Raw genomic sequence first — 17,844 nt, 5'->3', positions numbered from 1 at the left:
CCATTACATTAAACTGCTGGGGGGGAAGGGAGGGGGTGATATCACTCCAACTCACAGTACAACAGTAAAGAGTGACTGAAGTTTATCAGAGCACAAGTCACATGACTGGAGGCAGCTGGGAAATTGACGATATGTCTAGCCCCATATAATCTGTTTGCTCTTTTGAAAAATGGATTTTAGTGCAGAATTCGGCTGGAGCAGCACTATTAACAGATGCGTTTTGAAAAAAACATGTTTTCCCATGACAGTATCCCTTTAACTTCCCCACAGCTGAGAGAGTAGCCTCCCCTTCCAGCCGCACATCCCACCAGTTATATGCAGCCAGGCAAGTACGGGAGGACCCGGTGAGGGGGAATGTAAAGATGTGAGAAAAAGAATGTTGATGTTGTTACAGATCCAAACCCCAATGCAACTCCTTTTTTATTCCTTACTGGGGCTACAGGTTAGACAGTAGGGGAGAACAGTAAATATCTTAATACGTTTTGCGTTTGCTTGTTTCTTATCTCTGTAGTTTTAGACTCGAAACTGCGATTATAATGTAACAAACACCCGTAACCATTGAATGTGCTCCATTCCACTCCACTCCCAGAATTAGTGTAATGAAAGTGGGTTGGGTCTCAAAGAAAAGGCGAGGCACGCACTGACAACTTCCGGTTTGTTGCCATGGGATAGCGGAGAGCGGCCTTGGCAACACAGAATTGCATTAGGTGAGACTGCGGGTTAGCTGGCACCAGGGGAGGAAGGAGCCAAGTGGATGAAGCTGTCACTGTTGGGGACATGGCTGTAAGGCAGATTAAAGATGGAGAATATACCGCGACTATCTACAGACTGGTAAGGAGGCGCTTCTTGTAGAGCTATACTGTTGCGTCTGTGGGTGCCTGTTCTTGTGCAGAGGGTCAGCCTTGTCTGGCGCAAAAACCATGCCAACTGGAAATAGTGGAGGGCAATGCCGGCCAGGTCAATCCCCGCGGCCGTGCGCAAACCAGGACGCGCGGGCGCAAACGAGCGCGTAGTCAGGGGCTGCGTTAACACGCTCTGTCGTCAGAGCGGCATCCGCTTAATCTCTCTCAATGGCGGACGTCTGGAAAGTTATTTGCTCCCGTGGGAAAATATTTTGAAACTTTCAAAACGTATTTAAAATGCTTATTAGTCATTGTGCCACTGGGCCCCCTATATGTCTTGCTTCCCCTAAGCAGTGTCAGATTCCACTTTTTCTCCTAGATATTTAGGGTACAGACAGTTTTCAATTGGAATGGAATCAGGTTTTCATGTAAAATACACATGGTTGCCATGCCAGCAGTGCTTCTTTACATTTATTATCATCACCACCACCACAGGTGGCAGCAGCCCTTAACATGGGCACTTAAGCACCCCCTATCCCAGATGCAAATGCTTGTTAAAGTAGCGCTAAAATGTGCAATTTTGCAACTCTAGCTTTTGGGTCTGAGGCTTTTTTAAATAAGCCCTTTTATGTATTTTTTATGATGCAGTAATGGCCTACACCTTTTAATCTAATAAATAAATACCTGCACAACATCATGGTCAATTATGGAAATCATTGGAAAAGCAGCAACATCATTTTAGCTTTAAAACTGACGTAAATCCAGTGGGCAGAATTTACTAAAAGTATTTCAATTTGAATATTCAGTAGTTTCAAGTGCTAATATTACAGTGACATACACCTTCCACAGCTTTTAGACTACAGTTTGCATAATGCTCCACAGTATTTTAAATGATTAAGACATGCAAAAGCTTTAGTCAAATAACACCATCTAGGCTTTTGTGGAAAAATAATGCAAACTCATCCTCCAGTTTGAATTATTCTTGCTCCATGTACAGCCAGTACACAAATCTCGGTTCTTTGGTCATTTGCTACTAATTACAATGTGAAATCAGCAACATGACTGAAATAGATCTGAAACGGATGATTCTGACTGGATAATATTTGATTCTCTTTGCTTTCAGATAAAGGAAGCCAGATATGGAGAAGCTATCCAGGTTCTTAGCAATGAACTTCAGAAGCAATATAGGGTAATGTAATTTTCTGCACGCATTTTTCTGCATTTGGTCCTCACAGCCCGTCTAATGTATATGTGCTGTTGTCTGACTGCCTTTATTATAATAAACCACAAAGTAACTCATATGGAAACTCATGAGCACATAACGGTCATGTGTGACGTAGTAATCTGGCACACCTAAACAGAACCACTTTACAAGAGCTTTTCATTTTGCAAACAAGTTATCGGAAATCTGTAAATCAGAGATCTATGCATAGTGACACAACACATGTCAGAAATTCAGCTCAGGATTCTTTTATGTAGTACAGTGATCCCCAACCCGTAGCTTGCGAGCAACATGTTCTCTTGGTGTTGCTCACGTAAGCTTTTCCAGCCCCATACCAGTACTGTTTTACCCAGTAGATCCCGACTCACTAGCCCTGTGTAATAGGAAGCATTTTAATAGATTGTGGGCCAGCAAGATCCCTTTTTCCTGACTGACCATAAGAAGCCTATATCACAGTTTCAGTTCAAGCACGATCCTTTCTATATAGCCAACCCTATGAAGTACGTGGAAAAGTTTCAGTGCGATACTTTCCAACCAGCCCTCATAGTCTCTTATAAATTGCCAGCCGATCAGTTCTGTGAGCCTCCTGTCAAATCGATCTGTGAATTATAACAGCGTGTTTGCAATTAGTCCTGTGAGCGAGCAGTGAGTAGAAAGTGCAGGAAGAGAATGGAGAGAAAAGATAACGCTATTATCACTTATGGTGAGTCAGGGAGAAGGGATCTCGCTGGCTCACAATCTATTAAAATGCTTACTGTTACACAGGGCTAGTAAGTCGGATCTACTGGGTAAAACAGTACTGGTATGGGGCTGGAAAGAAGGGAGCGTTCTGTCGCCTAACAACAATCTTATTGCTGTCAGAAATTATATGCTTGCAGATCCAGCATTGAGCACTAATAACAGCGCAATAGTTTCTGTCCCTCCCTTCCCAGCCTCAGCACAATATTTTTCTGCCGTGCCTTGATGTCATATGCCAGCCCACAGTGAGCCCTTCTCCCTAGTCCCTGCCATTACTGTGCCAATTCTGATAATTCCACATTCTCTGTAACTCCAGCTCCCTCACCTATTTTTTTGTTGTACCATTATTATTCCCAACTCCACATGATTACTTTGCACCAGAGTTTCAGTGCTGCCCAGTCTCCTTGTGCCACCTGCTCATCCACTTGTATCATTGCCAGGGCTGGGCCAAGGTATTTTGGCAGGGGTTTCAATTAGTGCCCCCCACCTGGTCCTGCATTACCATTGCCAGAACCATCATATGCCCCCATTTGTACCTGTGCCAATGGCAGTCAATTCCTCAGATTACCCCCAATCTGTACCTAGCCAGCATAAGACAAAACATCAATCATATTGTTACCCCCAAGCTGTATCTATGCCAGCGGCAGCCAAAAAAATCTATCATATTGCCCCGTATTTGTACCTGTGCCAGCAGGAGCCAAAATCCATCATATTGCCCCAAACATCTGTGTATCTGTGCCAGCAGCCACCATATTGCCCCATTCACCTGAGCCAGCAGCAGCTAATCCCACATATTGTCCCCAAAAATGTACCTGTGCCGGCAGCAGCCTAAAATCCAATGTATTGCTCCTAAATATCTGCTTGTTCCAGCAGGAGCCAAAAATCTACAATATTGTCCATAAATATGTACCTGTGCCAGCAGAAGCCAAAAATCCATCATATTGCACCAAACATCTGTGTACCTTTGCCGGCAGACACCATATAGCCCCATGTACCTGAACCAGCAGCAGCAAATCCCTCATATTGCCCATCCAGATCACATTTTGAGATCCAGATCACTGCAAAATGACTTCTGGACTTTAATAGAAATCTTCAAGTTTCCCATCCTAAAAGGAACCTCAGAAAGACTGAATTCCTGTTTTGGGCAAACCTACCTCTGTGAATCTGGATTTTTAGATATGAAAATTTTAAAATCTAAATATAGAACACATTGAAATGATGATCATCTTGAGAATACATGAGGCTGGCTGTCACAAACTACACCCCAGATATTCAAAAACTGGCAGAAAACATGCAGTGCCAGATTTCACATTGATACATATTATATATAATTTTAATTTAGAGTGTATGCTTAATATTAATAAAAATTATGCTTGCGGTACTCTTCACTTATTGTGTTGCTCATCAGTTTTTCATCTGAGTCTGGCTCACGGGGTGAAAAAGGTTGGGGACCCCTGATGTAGTAAGATGAGGACTTTGGCCCAGCAACCCATAGCAACCCATAGCAACCAATCAGTTATCATTTATTTTTCTATTACAGACCCCCTGTTCAATTTATGGGGAACTTAGGTGGTAAGGTCTATTGCTGCAAAGAATGATTTAAATATTTATCTTTGTACCATGTTATATTGACTCCATGGAGTGAATTTTTTGCAAACAATTTGTTGTGCCTTTTTATATGAATTATTATTTCATGCATCATGTTATTTAGCTCACTGTAACATAATAATAAAGTTTCTAAGCCCATTTGCTTTAAAATGTTAATTTACAGTGTTAAAATCAGACACAACATAAGCCACATTTATAATCAAGGGTGACTTGTCCTGAAGTATATTCTAATTGTATGGGCTTTTATTGTAGTCTAGAGCTGGCCTTTCCCTCCTGGGCTACTGCTATTATCAGATCCAAGATTTTGTGAATGCTGCAGACTGCTATGAACAGCTGATTCAGATCTCTCCTGAAGTGGAAGAATATAAATTGTACTATGCACAGTCCCTGTATAAGGCTTGCATGTATCCAGAAGCAATGAAGGCAACGTTTGCTTTAGACAACGCTGCCTATCAAAGCAAGGTAAGACTATTAATTTTAAATAAGCCTCATTGTTATTGCATACATCTCACTATCCAGGTAAAATGTGGAATAAAAAGCTAGCCACATCACATGCATTAGAAATCAGGCACTACTAAAATTTGCACTGCACCCTAGGCAAGATACAGTAAAAGAAAAATGAATGACTTAATAAGTCATATATATTTAGATCACCAAAAGAAAGACTAAAAAGGAAACTATTGTTAAATTATTAAATACCTTGGGATTAATAGTGCAAATCTGGTATTACCAATAAATTATAGACACAGTCAGTGTTCGATTTACACATTCAGTGTACAATACCTTCATGGTTAATTGATTAGATCTAAAACATTGCATAGTGTTTTCTCTCTTTATAAAAGTCAATAGACATTGGCTAGAGGTGACTGTTTATAAAGGTGACTTATACTTTAGCTTCTGGAGTCAGTGGCCCAGCACTCTTTGTGGATAAAAAAGGCAGATGTTGTATAGGTATATACAATGAATGTTTGTCTAGTGCAGTGGTATTGCTGAGTAGTTTCTCCTTTTTATATTACACATTTTGGATAAATTATCAAACATTAATAGTTAAACGGTTGACCTTGATAAACGTGTCTTTTTTCAACCTAACTGTTACTATGTTACTATGTTAAATGTTATGCAGAAAGCTTTGATTTTCGAAAAGACCATCTCCCACAGGCTCCCTTTTCAGCAATTTTTTTTAAATTTCCCTTTGTAAAAACACTGTGTAAAAATAACTTGTACTTGAGGGTAACTAAGTTTATCATGTTGGTGGCCAAACAATTTGCGTGTGTTATTTTATACCGATCACGCCACATAATGTCATCAATACTAATATTTCATACAAATATTTAAAGGCACATCATCCAGTTTCCCATTACCCAATGTAGGTATATTCTTGGTAGTTCCTGCGTGCGCTTGCCTGAATTACTGTTCCTTGACCCTTGCATGTTCTTGGCCACTGCTGTATCGCTGCCTGAACTGACCTTTGCCCAATTTCTGACTATGCTGCTGGATACTGACTCTGTACCCCACTGACTGATTATTTACCCTGGCCTGTTCCACGACTATGCTTACCATCACACGTTCCTGTTCCCTTGCCTGCCCAGAACCCTCACCTTGGTTCTTTCACTTTAAGACGTGGCAGCATCCAAGTAGCAAAGGGCTACCCCCAACATAAGGGGCATAGGCAGAAGCGTGACCTTTTACTGGAGCCATGGCATTCCTTCTGGGTTTTGGAATACCAAATGTGACTACTGGGTGTATTAAATGTTTACATGTTATTTTGTCAATTAAAGGAATGGTGATCTGTGATTACAGAATAAATGCTTATCCTGAAAACCCCCCCAAGACTTCTGAATAAAAGATTCCATACATGTATGTACTCTAGAGATTATTCAGCACATCAGTGTCCCCCGTAATGGTCCATTTATCTTTGAATTTAGGGAAAAAGGATATCTGTTTTGGAAGCAAGATGTATAGTAGAGTGCTAAATTCAGTATAACAGTATTTGTGTTCATTGTTGCAGCATATATCAAATTTGATATATGTGTGTGTGTGTATGTATGTATGTATGTATGTATGTATATGTGTGTGTATGTGTGTATATATATATATATATATATATATATATATATATATATATATATATATATATATATATATATATATATATATATACAAATATATATTTTTTATATATATATGGTTTTTTTTTTGTTATTAGATGTTGAAATTACAAGCTTCTGTCAAATATGGAGAAGAAGACATTTCAGGAGCTAAGGTAAATTGAATAGGTATAACTAAACATAATATTTTTTTCTAAATAAGTTGTAACAGATGTAACAGTTGTAACAATAAGTTGTTACAGATGCATCTACTGTACTTAGTCACTAGTACAATCAATATAGCCAATTCATTCATAATTATACTTCTGAAATATTTGTATTGGTATTAACCTTAGGGTACAAAGCACTTCATAAATAATACATTCAGCTAATGCAAAATAAGTAATAACTCTCTGGGTTATTATGTAAATGTAAGCCATATGGTAAACAAGCCACTTGTGCTTTGTGCGGATATTGACTGGACATTTAATGATGTAATGTCTATAGAAATTGAGATAATTATACTTTGCTATATTTTGAAAGTAATGCTGATATATGTGGGTTGAACAGTCTCTAAGGCATTTCAGTTATTGTTTCCATTACAGTCAGGGCCTCCATCAAGGGGGAGAGGGGAGACTATTGAAATCTGCATCTGAAGGGGGGCTGGCGATGTAGAAAACTTTATGAAAATTGCAAAAGTTACATATAATGTTATGTTAAACCATACACAATTTATGTAATGTCTGCAAAAACTGCTCTGACTTGCCTAGAAACGTAACTTACATCCAAGTTTGTGATCATTACATATCACGCAATGGCGATGCAACGAAGCATAAAGGGCACCTGTTGGCTAAATGTATTATCCCCAACAAAAGGTGCAGTCTAATAGAGCCCACAACTCCGGTTGGGGGTAACAGTAGTTTATTCTTAAAAAAAAAATGCTTCCCACCAGCGCTAGGCCACCTAGCAGAGCTCCCGGTTTGAGCATTTTGTGGCACACGCATGCGCATAATGAACGAATGCTGCAACAAGCTCATTATGTGGATGCACATCATGTCCGAAGCGTGTTATGCGCTAGCGGTTTGCGATGGCCATTTGCACTGGGAGATCCCTCCAAGTGTGAGTGTCCTAGCACTGGCAGAGAGAAATTTAAAGGTGTGCAGCCTGCACCTATGGTTGGGGATAATACATTTCCTAGGGCAGACGCATGGGCAGTAGAATGAAATGGCCGACTTTTATGTTCCGAAACCACAAGAAGAAAGAAGAAGTAGGATGAGGATTGCTCCGTGGTGCTCGATGGAATAACCCTGGGCCGGTTTAAATTTCTGCTGATAGGAGCACCTACCCGGGGTTTCAGGTAAGTAAATACATTCACTTGGGGTTGTCTAACATTTGGCACCCCCAAGTGGGATGTGACTTTCATTCTCCTTTAATTATATTTACTATTCATATGAACTACTACTGGCTACTTATTGAAGCCCACAGCAAGATCATTTGACCCCTAAACTTGTGACATTTACGTAAGTTATGTAAAAATTTACAATACTTTCAAAGAGACTTCTGTAACATGGTTATGACAAAGCACAACAGTGTAAAGGGCAGGTAGATGGGTAGGGCTTAAACTTAGAGTTTAAACTTGTGCTTATATTTATTGCTGCTAATATAAATAACTTGTACAAGGCCCCAAATGTCTGATGGTGGCCCTGAATACAGTAAATGGATAGAGTGATTATAGGTAATATTACTCCATTTTACACTTTGTTTATGCTATGATTTGTACGCTGATGTCAATTAATTCATTATTCATTTACTTTTTGTAAATAAGCTAGATTTCATCATAGTTTTTTTTTATGTTTTCCAGAGTTTAGTAGAGCAGATGCCATCAGAAGACCCTGAAAGTGAGATTAATATGGGGTGTTTACTGTATAAGGAAGGACATTATGAAGAAGCCTGCAAAAAGTTCATTACTGCAATGCAAGTCATGGGCTATAAACAAGGTAAAATTGTTCACCTAAAGTACAAACTACTTATATTAAAGGCTAATTACAAACTAGGATGTAAACTGTAAATTGTGACATCCATATATAGATTAAAGTGTTAGGAAAAGCTACAGGTATCTATACTATATAAAGAAGGCAAATTGGACTCACAAGTCAAGGAAAAAACAAGTTTCAAAGCATTCACATATAGCAGCAAATTACAAAGGGGGGTAAATGTTAAACTCTAAATGTTAAATCATTTCAAACTAGTCATTGTGACTATGCTTTCATTTGTCATTGGAAGGATGCAATTACAGGACTAGGGGCTCAGTGCATGTGCTGTGTTGTACTGTTGTCGAGCATCAACTACAATGCATCCAATGAAATAATATTCCATTCTAAGCATTCAGTTTTAGTTGCATTTACAAAGAACTTTAAAACCATTCAAATGTATAATTAATATGTATTGGTAAGTTGCTTGGAATGACACTTACTTTCATTATGATAAAATCAGTTTATTTGTGAAGCACCCCTTTAAACTCATATGCTAGTTGTCCATTCTTTAATGTAGAATGGAATTGCAGCAAATTATTTACAGAATTGGCTAAAAATCAGATAAGATTTTGCTTATTGATATGTTTGGAACTCTAATTTGTGTTTTATTTTTTTGTGGTATCTTCTACAGATTTATCTTTCAACATTGCATTGTGTTACTATAGCATGAAACAGTATGCTCCTGCCTTAAAGCACATAGCTGATATAATTGAACGAGGAATCCGAGAGCATCCTGGTAATTTTATATTATATGTTGTACTTTGCATCACTGTGCTTGGTAAAATATCTTTCTTTAATGAAAAAGAAATATATCTCCAATATACATTAATTAAAAAATGTGTACCATTTTTATAATAAACCTGACTGTGTGCAGTGAAATTCCCCCTTCGTTTTACTTGCTCTGAAAGCTGCAGAGAGGAAACTTCAGACGGTCCCTAACTGCTCTGCAGGGAAAAAAAATCATAATTTCAAACAGCAGGGGGAGCCCCCCCACCTTACTTCCCAGAACTCGATCAGCTTTGTTTGTTTTCCTGTAAAGCAGCCGGCGACTGTGTAGAGATTCGTATCCCTAGAATCTGCGTATCTGCATATTCTGATTATTAATCAGTCTTGCTGTATCGGCTTCTATGGCAGATATTTGACTTGTGCTGTTTTGATAATTATTGACAATCCCTAAGCTTAACCTCCCATGTGAAGCCTAGACCACACTGAGCATGTGCATGGTCTTGGTCTGGCAAAGATGTTCAACAAAGTTCAAGATGACAGCCCCCTGCTGCCAAATTTTAAAACATCAATTGTTTGTTTAATTAGGCTTCTGGTGCAGTAAGTTTATGTTTAGTATGCAAAAAAATGAATTTCTAGCATTATTAGTTCTAAATTCACAATTTGATAAATTTGCCTCATTATGTAAGTAAATGTTTATGGAGATGTTATATTATAGGACGGCAGATTGTAGTTAGGCCCTAAGAGAAACCGCTAATGCCAACTTAAGTTTCCCTAATGCAGGCCTGCGTATAGATTTTCACTAATATTCTCTCTACTAGGCATTGTTCACATAAGTCAAATGGTAGCCTCACGTAAGTCATTATGGGGCAGATTTATCAAAATGTAAGATTAGAACAAAAAAACTCACTTTCTATTTTCATTCATATGGGATTTTTAGAATTGTATTAATCAATGGAATTCCCATAAAAATTAATAGAAAGTGTGTGAGTTTTTTTATCGTGTGTTTTAATTTTATATTTTGATAAATCTGCCCCTAAATTTAACAAGATAATTGTAGCCTCACAGAGTAATACTTTTTTTTTTTCTGGGGTCAGCGACCCCTATTTTGAAAGCTGGAAAGAGGCAGAAGAGGACAGCAAAAAAATTATGAAAAATATAAAATGAAGACCAACTGAAAAGTTGCTACTATCAGCACATTCTAAAACATACTGAAATTTAACCTACATATGAGTAACTTATGTTATATTTATAATTTTATTTAATCTTTTGTTTATTTTAGAGCTTGGTGTTGGCATGACAACAGAAGGCATTGAAGTTCGAAGTGTGGGGAACACTCTTGTACTTCATGAAACTGCACTCATAGAAGCATTTAACCTTAAAGCTGCTATTGAATACCAGTTAAAGAATTGTATGTTCCGTTATTTTTTTATAAATGTTTTCTTTTTTATAAATAAATAAAAAAATTTTTTATTACTCTCATTAGATGAATTTGTAGGTTTAATAAACATTTCTTGTAATCTTGTGGGGGCCACAGAATGTCAAAGCCAAGGATATGTTTCAATAGAAAAGGCAACATTCTTAAATCAATCTGGTGGTAGGGCCCATCAATTTTGGACTGTATGACAGATGCTTGGAGGTGTAGATCTCTAACAGATGAAATTCTGAAGGCTGTTATTCCAAAATATTTATAATTATTTCTACAAAGCAGACTTTGTTTTTTTTTTTTTTACTTATGAACATGTTCATTTTATATCATTTTGCTTGTATGTATAAAGTCAAGGACTGGAATAGATGTATTCTGTTTATTTATAATTATTTAATGGTTCTGGAATTCTTGCCAAGTGTAAGTAATCAAGTGTAAGTAGTAGCTGTTCTAAAAAGAGATTGATTTGCAGGTGCTAGGCAATTATAAATCAATGTTGTGTGAAGCCTTATATATTATGCTTATGTTGTTAATGTTGATTTTTAAGATGAAGCAGCTCAAGAAGCCCTCACAGACATGCCCCCAAGATCTGAAGAGGTAGGATTTCTAACATACTGCAATATTAATATATGTCTAGGGCCTATACAGCTCTACAAGTGTTCTATAAAACTGTCAAAAAGTGAATTTATTTTGTACTTTACATACACAGCTAATAAGTGGGAACTGTTTAGTTCTAACCAATGTTTATCAAAATACAGCTACAGCCCACAGGAACTTCTCTGTATAGAATGAATTGCTTTCCTGTGCTTTTATGCCCTGGTCCTAGCTGTAGACATTAGCCTTTAGACATTACATGTAATAATTACATGTAGCCTGTAGACATTACATGTAATACTGGATGAGCACTCACATACTGTATGCTCATGTTCAACCATACAAGTTTAGTCTGAGCATGAAGCTTCACAGAAGCTTGAAAAATAAATAAAAAAGGAAATTAATATATATTTTGCTCTTAATATTTGCATTAGACAAATGCATAATGAAAATAATAAAATAGACACTTTTATATACATTCTATTTTTGATGTCATAAAGTAGTTAATTATTTAATTTCTATATATGATACAGGAACTTGATCCAGTTACTCTTCATAATCAAGCCTTGATGAATATGGATACTAAACCCACTGAAGGGTTTGAGAAACTGCAGTTCTTACTACAGCAGAATCCTTTCCCCCCAGAAACCTTTGGCAATCTCTTACTTTTATACAGCAAATATGAGGTATAACTGTCTTTAAGAAATTCTAGATACCTAGAAACAAAAAGACCAATACACAGTTTGAAACAATGGTTGTCCTCTTTCTTGTTTGAAAAATATTATATTGAATTGCAGATCGAAGATGAAATCAAGTAGAATACAATATGATCTGTTAGCTTAATAACACTGTCTACATAATGACACAGTAAGACATTTTGCAGTTGACCTTGTTAATTATTTGTGGTTTTCAAAAAAATGTAAGATGTTTTGTCTTGTAGCTCTCAGGCTTGAAATCTGTTTGCTAGGTCTTAATATCCTTAGCAACCAAAACTGAAGATTACCAGATGGATGCCTGAAGAACTATCACTTTGATTGTAGAATTTTTGCAAGACAGACATACTGTCCAATGTTAGCTTTGTTTGAAGGTTTAATATGCATTTGTTTTCTTCCTAGTATTTTGATCTTGCAGCAGATGTTCTGGCTGAAAATGCTCATCTCACCTATAAATTTCTCACACCAGTAAGTTCGACTGTATCTAAACGGGAACTATCGCGAAAATTAAAATTTAATATGAGCTTCATCATACCGAATTAAGAAACTTTCTAAATACAATCAATTAAATATTCTGCATTGTTTCTGAAAGTTAATCTTCACTATACCTCTCAGCATCTGTTTCTCTTCATTCTGTCTTCATGCAGCAGTTCGGTGTCAGATATTCATTGACAGATAGATCCAATATATCTTATAGGGGGTATCCCTTTTCTAGCTGATGTATTAGAGCTCACTCAAATAACAAAATCTAACAAAATAACTGCATATTGCACAAATTCTGCATGTAGAGAGACATGATGTCTGGTGATTTTAATAGAGTGAGCTCTAATACATCTGCTAGGAAAGGAAGCCCCCCCCATAACATATATTGGATCTAACTGTCAATGAATATCTGACACCCGACTGCTGCATGAAGACAGAATGAAGAGAAACAGATGCTGAGAGAGGGAAAGTGAAGATAAACGTGATTATTTCAGAAACGGTACAGAATTTTTAATTGATTATATTTAGAAAACGTCTTATTTCAGTATGCCTAAACTTATATTACATTTTCATTTTCACGATAGTTCCCCTTTAACTGTTATCGTAAAGTGAAGGTGGAGTTGCTGTCATAATATGAAACAAAATAGGGGATTAAATGCAGCGGGCTATTACAGAAGGTAAATACAAATCTGGGATTCTGGTGGATACATGAAAGGGTTGAATGCGAGAGACAGTTAATTGTGTAAATATAATGCCAACAGTTTCGGTAATTTGTTGACTGTTTCATGTAAAAGCCATTTTCTCTTATTTATCAGATGTTTTGAGCTTATTCATGCATACAAATAAGCAATTCAGACCATTGTTAGCATAAGATTATGAGAACTGAGTGCAGAGCTAGGGTTATGACATCTCATGTATTTTACTTTAGTGTAATGAACAATTTTGACTCAACATTTATTAAGTCAAAACTTCATTAAGGACCTTTGCTAGGACAAAAAACCCTTTATTCAGCAGCAAGTTTGGCCTCATGCTAGGCTAGACCTGGTGTCGAATAAAGGGTTTTTGCTCATGTTCTGAATGCACTCATCAACAGTGCTTATCTTCAGCTATTACTACCTTCAACAGTTCAATCTCTGCCCACTCCAGATCAAAGTTTGCTAGACTATTAATGGTGTGGGTGTGCTGGAGTAATGTATTAGCTGTAAACAGAAGGTTGCTAGTACCAACGATTTGTAATTTACTCATATTTTGTGTTTATATCTGTACTATCTTTGCTAATGACCCAGTGTTTATAATGTAAATTGTAACTATAAAGATCATAGAATAAAGAGCTTTATTAATTCACTAATGTGGTGCAGCCTTTTGACCCTGTCAAAGTGGGGATACATACATACAGGTTCTATTTCAGTTCACATATTTTTATACAGAAATTATGACATTATTTGCCATCAGGGTGTGTCTCTGACTTTTAACAACTTTTATCCATTTCATATGTTTCAGTATTTGTACGATTTTCTGGATGCCATGATAACCTGCCAGACTGCACCTGAAGAGGTATTTCTGCTTATGAACCTGTACAACAAAAAAAGACAAAATGAAAACTCTAAATGTGTTTTTCTGACTCCTACTGTATATAATGTACGATGATGCTGTTTTGCTTCACTTAAAATGATTGCTCTTCATGATCTAGTGGCTTGATAAAGTCCTAATGTTCCAGGATTTTTAATTTGCTGTATTTTGCTTAGGCTTTTCTCAAGCTTGATGAACTAGCTGGAATGCTTACGGAACAAATGAGAAAGTTAACAAAACAGGTGTGGATTATTACTTTTATTATATTTTTGTGGAAGGAAGCTTAACATATATAGGACTGTTATTGAGTACTAATAATAAAAATGAATGTCTGGAAGCTTATATGTAGAGAGCACAGTACAACATTTGTTTTTTCTGATGGTAGATGTTAGGAACTTTCTTTTTGCAAATGCAGTAGAATTTACAGGTGACTGTACTTGGTTCCCATGTATGGGTCCAAAGCTTACAAAGTGAAGCTTAAAGGAAAGTAAAAATGTGATTAACTTTGTAACCCACCATTTTACTAATGTCAGCTGTCATTTCTACCGATTAAGAATTGTTGGGGTTGGTACTAGTAAATGATACAGTGCGTGTTTACCTTTAAACACTTTTTTTTCAGCTCATTTGGTTTCAGATAGCATACCAGAAATAAAGACTTTTCGAACATTAATGATGTTTTGTTGTTGTTAGTTAACTTTGCAATTAGTTAAAATGTGACATAATTGAAATATTTATCTTTGCTTTATTATGATTTCTTTTGATAGGTTCAAGAGGCACGGCATAACAGGGACGATGAGGCTGTTAAGAAAGCTGTAAATGAATATGATGAAACCTTGGAAAAGTGAGTGCAAAATGTATTATTATTTTGATCTTTCTAAAAATATTTGTTTGAGTTTTTGCAAAATGTTAAATCAGAGCAGTCTAGTACAAGGAACCATTGAGAAATTTAAAAACCTGTTAACAGTTGTTCACCTTCCAAAACTTTTTTTCAGTTCAGTTGTTTTAAGCTTGTTTTCCCAGAAATAGACTTTTTTCAATTACTTTCCATTATTTATTTTTTTAAAGTTTTCATTTTTTTTTTTTAACATTTCATTGATACATTTCTCAGCAGCATCTCTGGAAGATTAGCAACTATTATATCAATTCTAACAGCTGTCTGTAATGAAACTCAGAGATTCTGCTCAGCAGGGACAAAGATAAGAAAAATATCCATTAAATGTATCAATTTAGAACAGTTTACAGGGTTGGCGACCCCCCACCCAGAGCTGCTTTAGAACGTCTTCAATATTAGAAAAACAGTGACACATAGAAAATAGGAAGTAATTAGAAAAAGTTATTTCTGGTGATCTATCAGAAAACAACTAGTTGTTTGAAGCTGAACAACCCCTTTAAATAATTCAGTTTATGAGTGACTGAATTGGCTAATGAAGGGAAAATTCCATGGCATACAAAAAAACTCACTAGGTCTTGGCAAGGTATAAGAGTGTAACTAGTATTTTCATCCATAACTTTTGATGTGAGAAGTGCCCATTAAAGTGGTAAATGGATTCAGTTTTCTTTGGTCGTGTATAAATAGAATTCATTTTATTTTGAACATTTATACATTTAGGGGCAAAATTATCAAAGGTCGAATTTGAAGTTATGTGAATTTTTTGTAACTCTAATAAATGGAAGATTATTTATGAAAAAACGCGAACATCTAATATTCGGTCTAATACGAACGACCCGAAAATTCAAATCAAATTTGAATTGAGAACTCCATTTTTTTGACGCACAATTTTGTTTTCTCCTATGTCTATGGGGCTTCATTTTCGTAGTGAAACTTGGCAAACATTTGACTCATCAGTTCTATTAAAATTTTCAAGAGACCTCTGCCATTGAATTCTACATGAACGCTGTTAGTTTTAGGTGGTGAATTCAAACTCGAGTTGGTGCCTTTAATTTTGAATTTCTGAGATTTGACCAAAAAGAAAATTTAAATTCACCATTCGAGCCTTAATAAATCTGCCCCTTAATCTAAATTCATCTTTCTGTTTATTAATGCCTTACATTTATGGTAAGTTCAGGTATTAGGAAGTTTTGTTGAAGTTACATTTACACAATGTTATTGACACTTCAGTGTTTTATCATTAAATCACTGTTTTAAATTTTAACCCTATTATAAAATGTACTATATTGTTCTCGACTGTCATTTATAAAATTCAGTATTTTCTTCCCTTTTCCTTAATGGGGAACTAAAGATAAAATCATAGTATTGTGGGCTTAGTTATCAAAAAATTTGAATGTTTATTTATTAAAACATCTGACTGTAAAAACCTCAATTGAATATAATCGTGAAAAAAACTAGAATTCAAATTTGTACGTTAACAAGCTCAAAACAATCCCAAAAATCTTGAATTAAAAAATAGCTTTAATTTTGCCTAGGAGAACTCCCAAGAACTTGCAAGATTTAAGAGTTTTACATTCCAATTTTTCAAGTTTTTTTGTGCTTAATACCAAACATTTGAGTTTTTGAAAATATAATGTGAATTTGTGAGTTTTTGTGCATACAAATTTGAATCATGGCCAAAATTCTAATTTGAACGTTGATAAATCACACACTTTTTTGGGTACTTCGACCATCGAATAGGCTACTACGACCTTCTACTTTGATTCGAACTAGAAATCGTTCGACTATTGGACCATTCAATAGTCGAAGTACTGTCTCTTTAAAAAAAACTTAGACTACATACTTCGGTAGTTTAAACCTACCGAGGTACAATGTTAGCCTATGGGGACCTTCCCCATCACTTTTCTAAGCTTTTTTTGATTGAAGAAAAATCCTTTGATCGATCGCTTAAAATCGTTTGAATCGTTCGATTCGAAGAATTTTATCGTTCGATCGAACGATTTTTACATCGATTGATCGTAGGATTTGCGCTAAATCCTTAGAATTCGATATTCGAAGGATTTAAATTCGAGGGTCGAATTTGAGGGTTTATTAACCCTCGATATTCGACCCTTAGTAAATGTGCCCCTAAGTGTCATTCCTTACAGTAATTCTTAAAAAAAAAAAATGCTGGCACGTGCAGTTGACATTGTCTGTGCTGCTGTTATCAGGCACCATATGCATCATATGTAGTTATTAGTTTTAACCTTGGCATATGCTTATACATATGATATATTTTTTCAAACTGTATTTCCAGTTTAGACTAATATGCGGATATCTCCATTATTTACATGATTTTACATTTTTAAATACCTTTCTCAGGTACATTCCAGTATTGATGGCACAGGCTAAAATTTATTGGAACATGGAGAACTACCAGATGGTGGAAAAAATTTTCCGTAAATCAGTGGAGTTTTGCAATGAGCATGATATCTGGAAGCTGAATGTGGCTCATGTTCTCTTCATGCAAGATAACAAATACAAGGAGGCTATTGGCTTTTATGAGCCCATTGTCAAAAAACACTATGATAATGTAAGTAACATTCACAGAAATACATTAAATGATTCTGGTTCATGAAACTGGATACATTTGTGTTATATTAAGTACATTTGACTAGCCTTAAATTTAGCTTTCTTGAAGCAGACTATTTAGGTGTTATTTACATTAAAGAACACAGTGTTTAAAATTTAAAAAAGACAGTAATCTGCCATTTAATTTTTATTTTTTTGCACACTGTGTTCTGCTTTCTGCATATTGCCACAGGTTTCTGTTCTTCAGTGTGTTCAGTAGGCTTCAATGGGGCTCTGTTCTTACCACCTGCTTTATGGCAAGCATATCCGATAACTTCCACAACATGGAAACTATTCAACAGTGTTG

The 17,844-nt window shown here is 36.1% G+C and overlaps 1 protein-coding gene across 1 annotated transcript in view; it reads left to right on the top strand.

The window, feature by feature from the left end:
• Positions 1–660: 660 nt before the first annotated feature.
• The window catches only part of ttc30a.S (tetratricopeptide repeat domain 30a S homeolog), a gene marked incomplete at its 5' end in the record, with an annotated part of 30,173 nt that continues 12,989 nt past the window's right edge, over positions 661–17,844 (top strand). The window contains 14 exon segments of the mRNA NM_001091689.1: positions 661–831; positions 1,966–2,031; positions 4,663–4,872; positions 6,617–6,673; positions 8,359–8,494; positions 9,162–9,266; positions 10,536–10,664; positions 11,227–11,276; positions 11,807–11,959; positions 12,389–12,454; positions 13,970–14,023; positions 14,215–14,280; positions 14,803–14,879; positions 17,289–17,499. Coding sequence (NP_001085158.1) covers positions 778–831; positions 1,966–2,031; positions 4,663–4,872; positions 6,617–6,673; positions 8,359–8,494; positions 9,162–9,266; positions 10,536–10,664; positions 11,227–11,276; positions 11,807–11,959; positions 12,389–12,454; positions 13,970–14,023; positions 14,215–14,280; positions 14,803–14,879; positions 17,289–17,499 — 1,434 coding nt within the window.

Source organism: Xenopus laevis, chromosome 6S (genome assembly GCF_017654675.1).
Source record: "Xenopus laevis strain J_2021 chromosome 6S, Xenopus_laevis_v10.1, whole genome shotgun sequence".
In the NCBI taxonomy this organism is placed as follows: domain Eukaryota; kingdom Metazoa; phylum Chordata; class Amphibia; order Anura; family Pipidae; genus Xenopus; species Xenopus laevis.
Note: the sequence above shows the minus strand (reverse complement) of the source record. Positions and strands in the feature narration are given on the sequence as shown.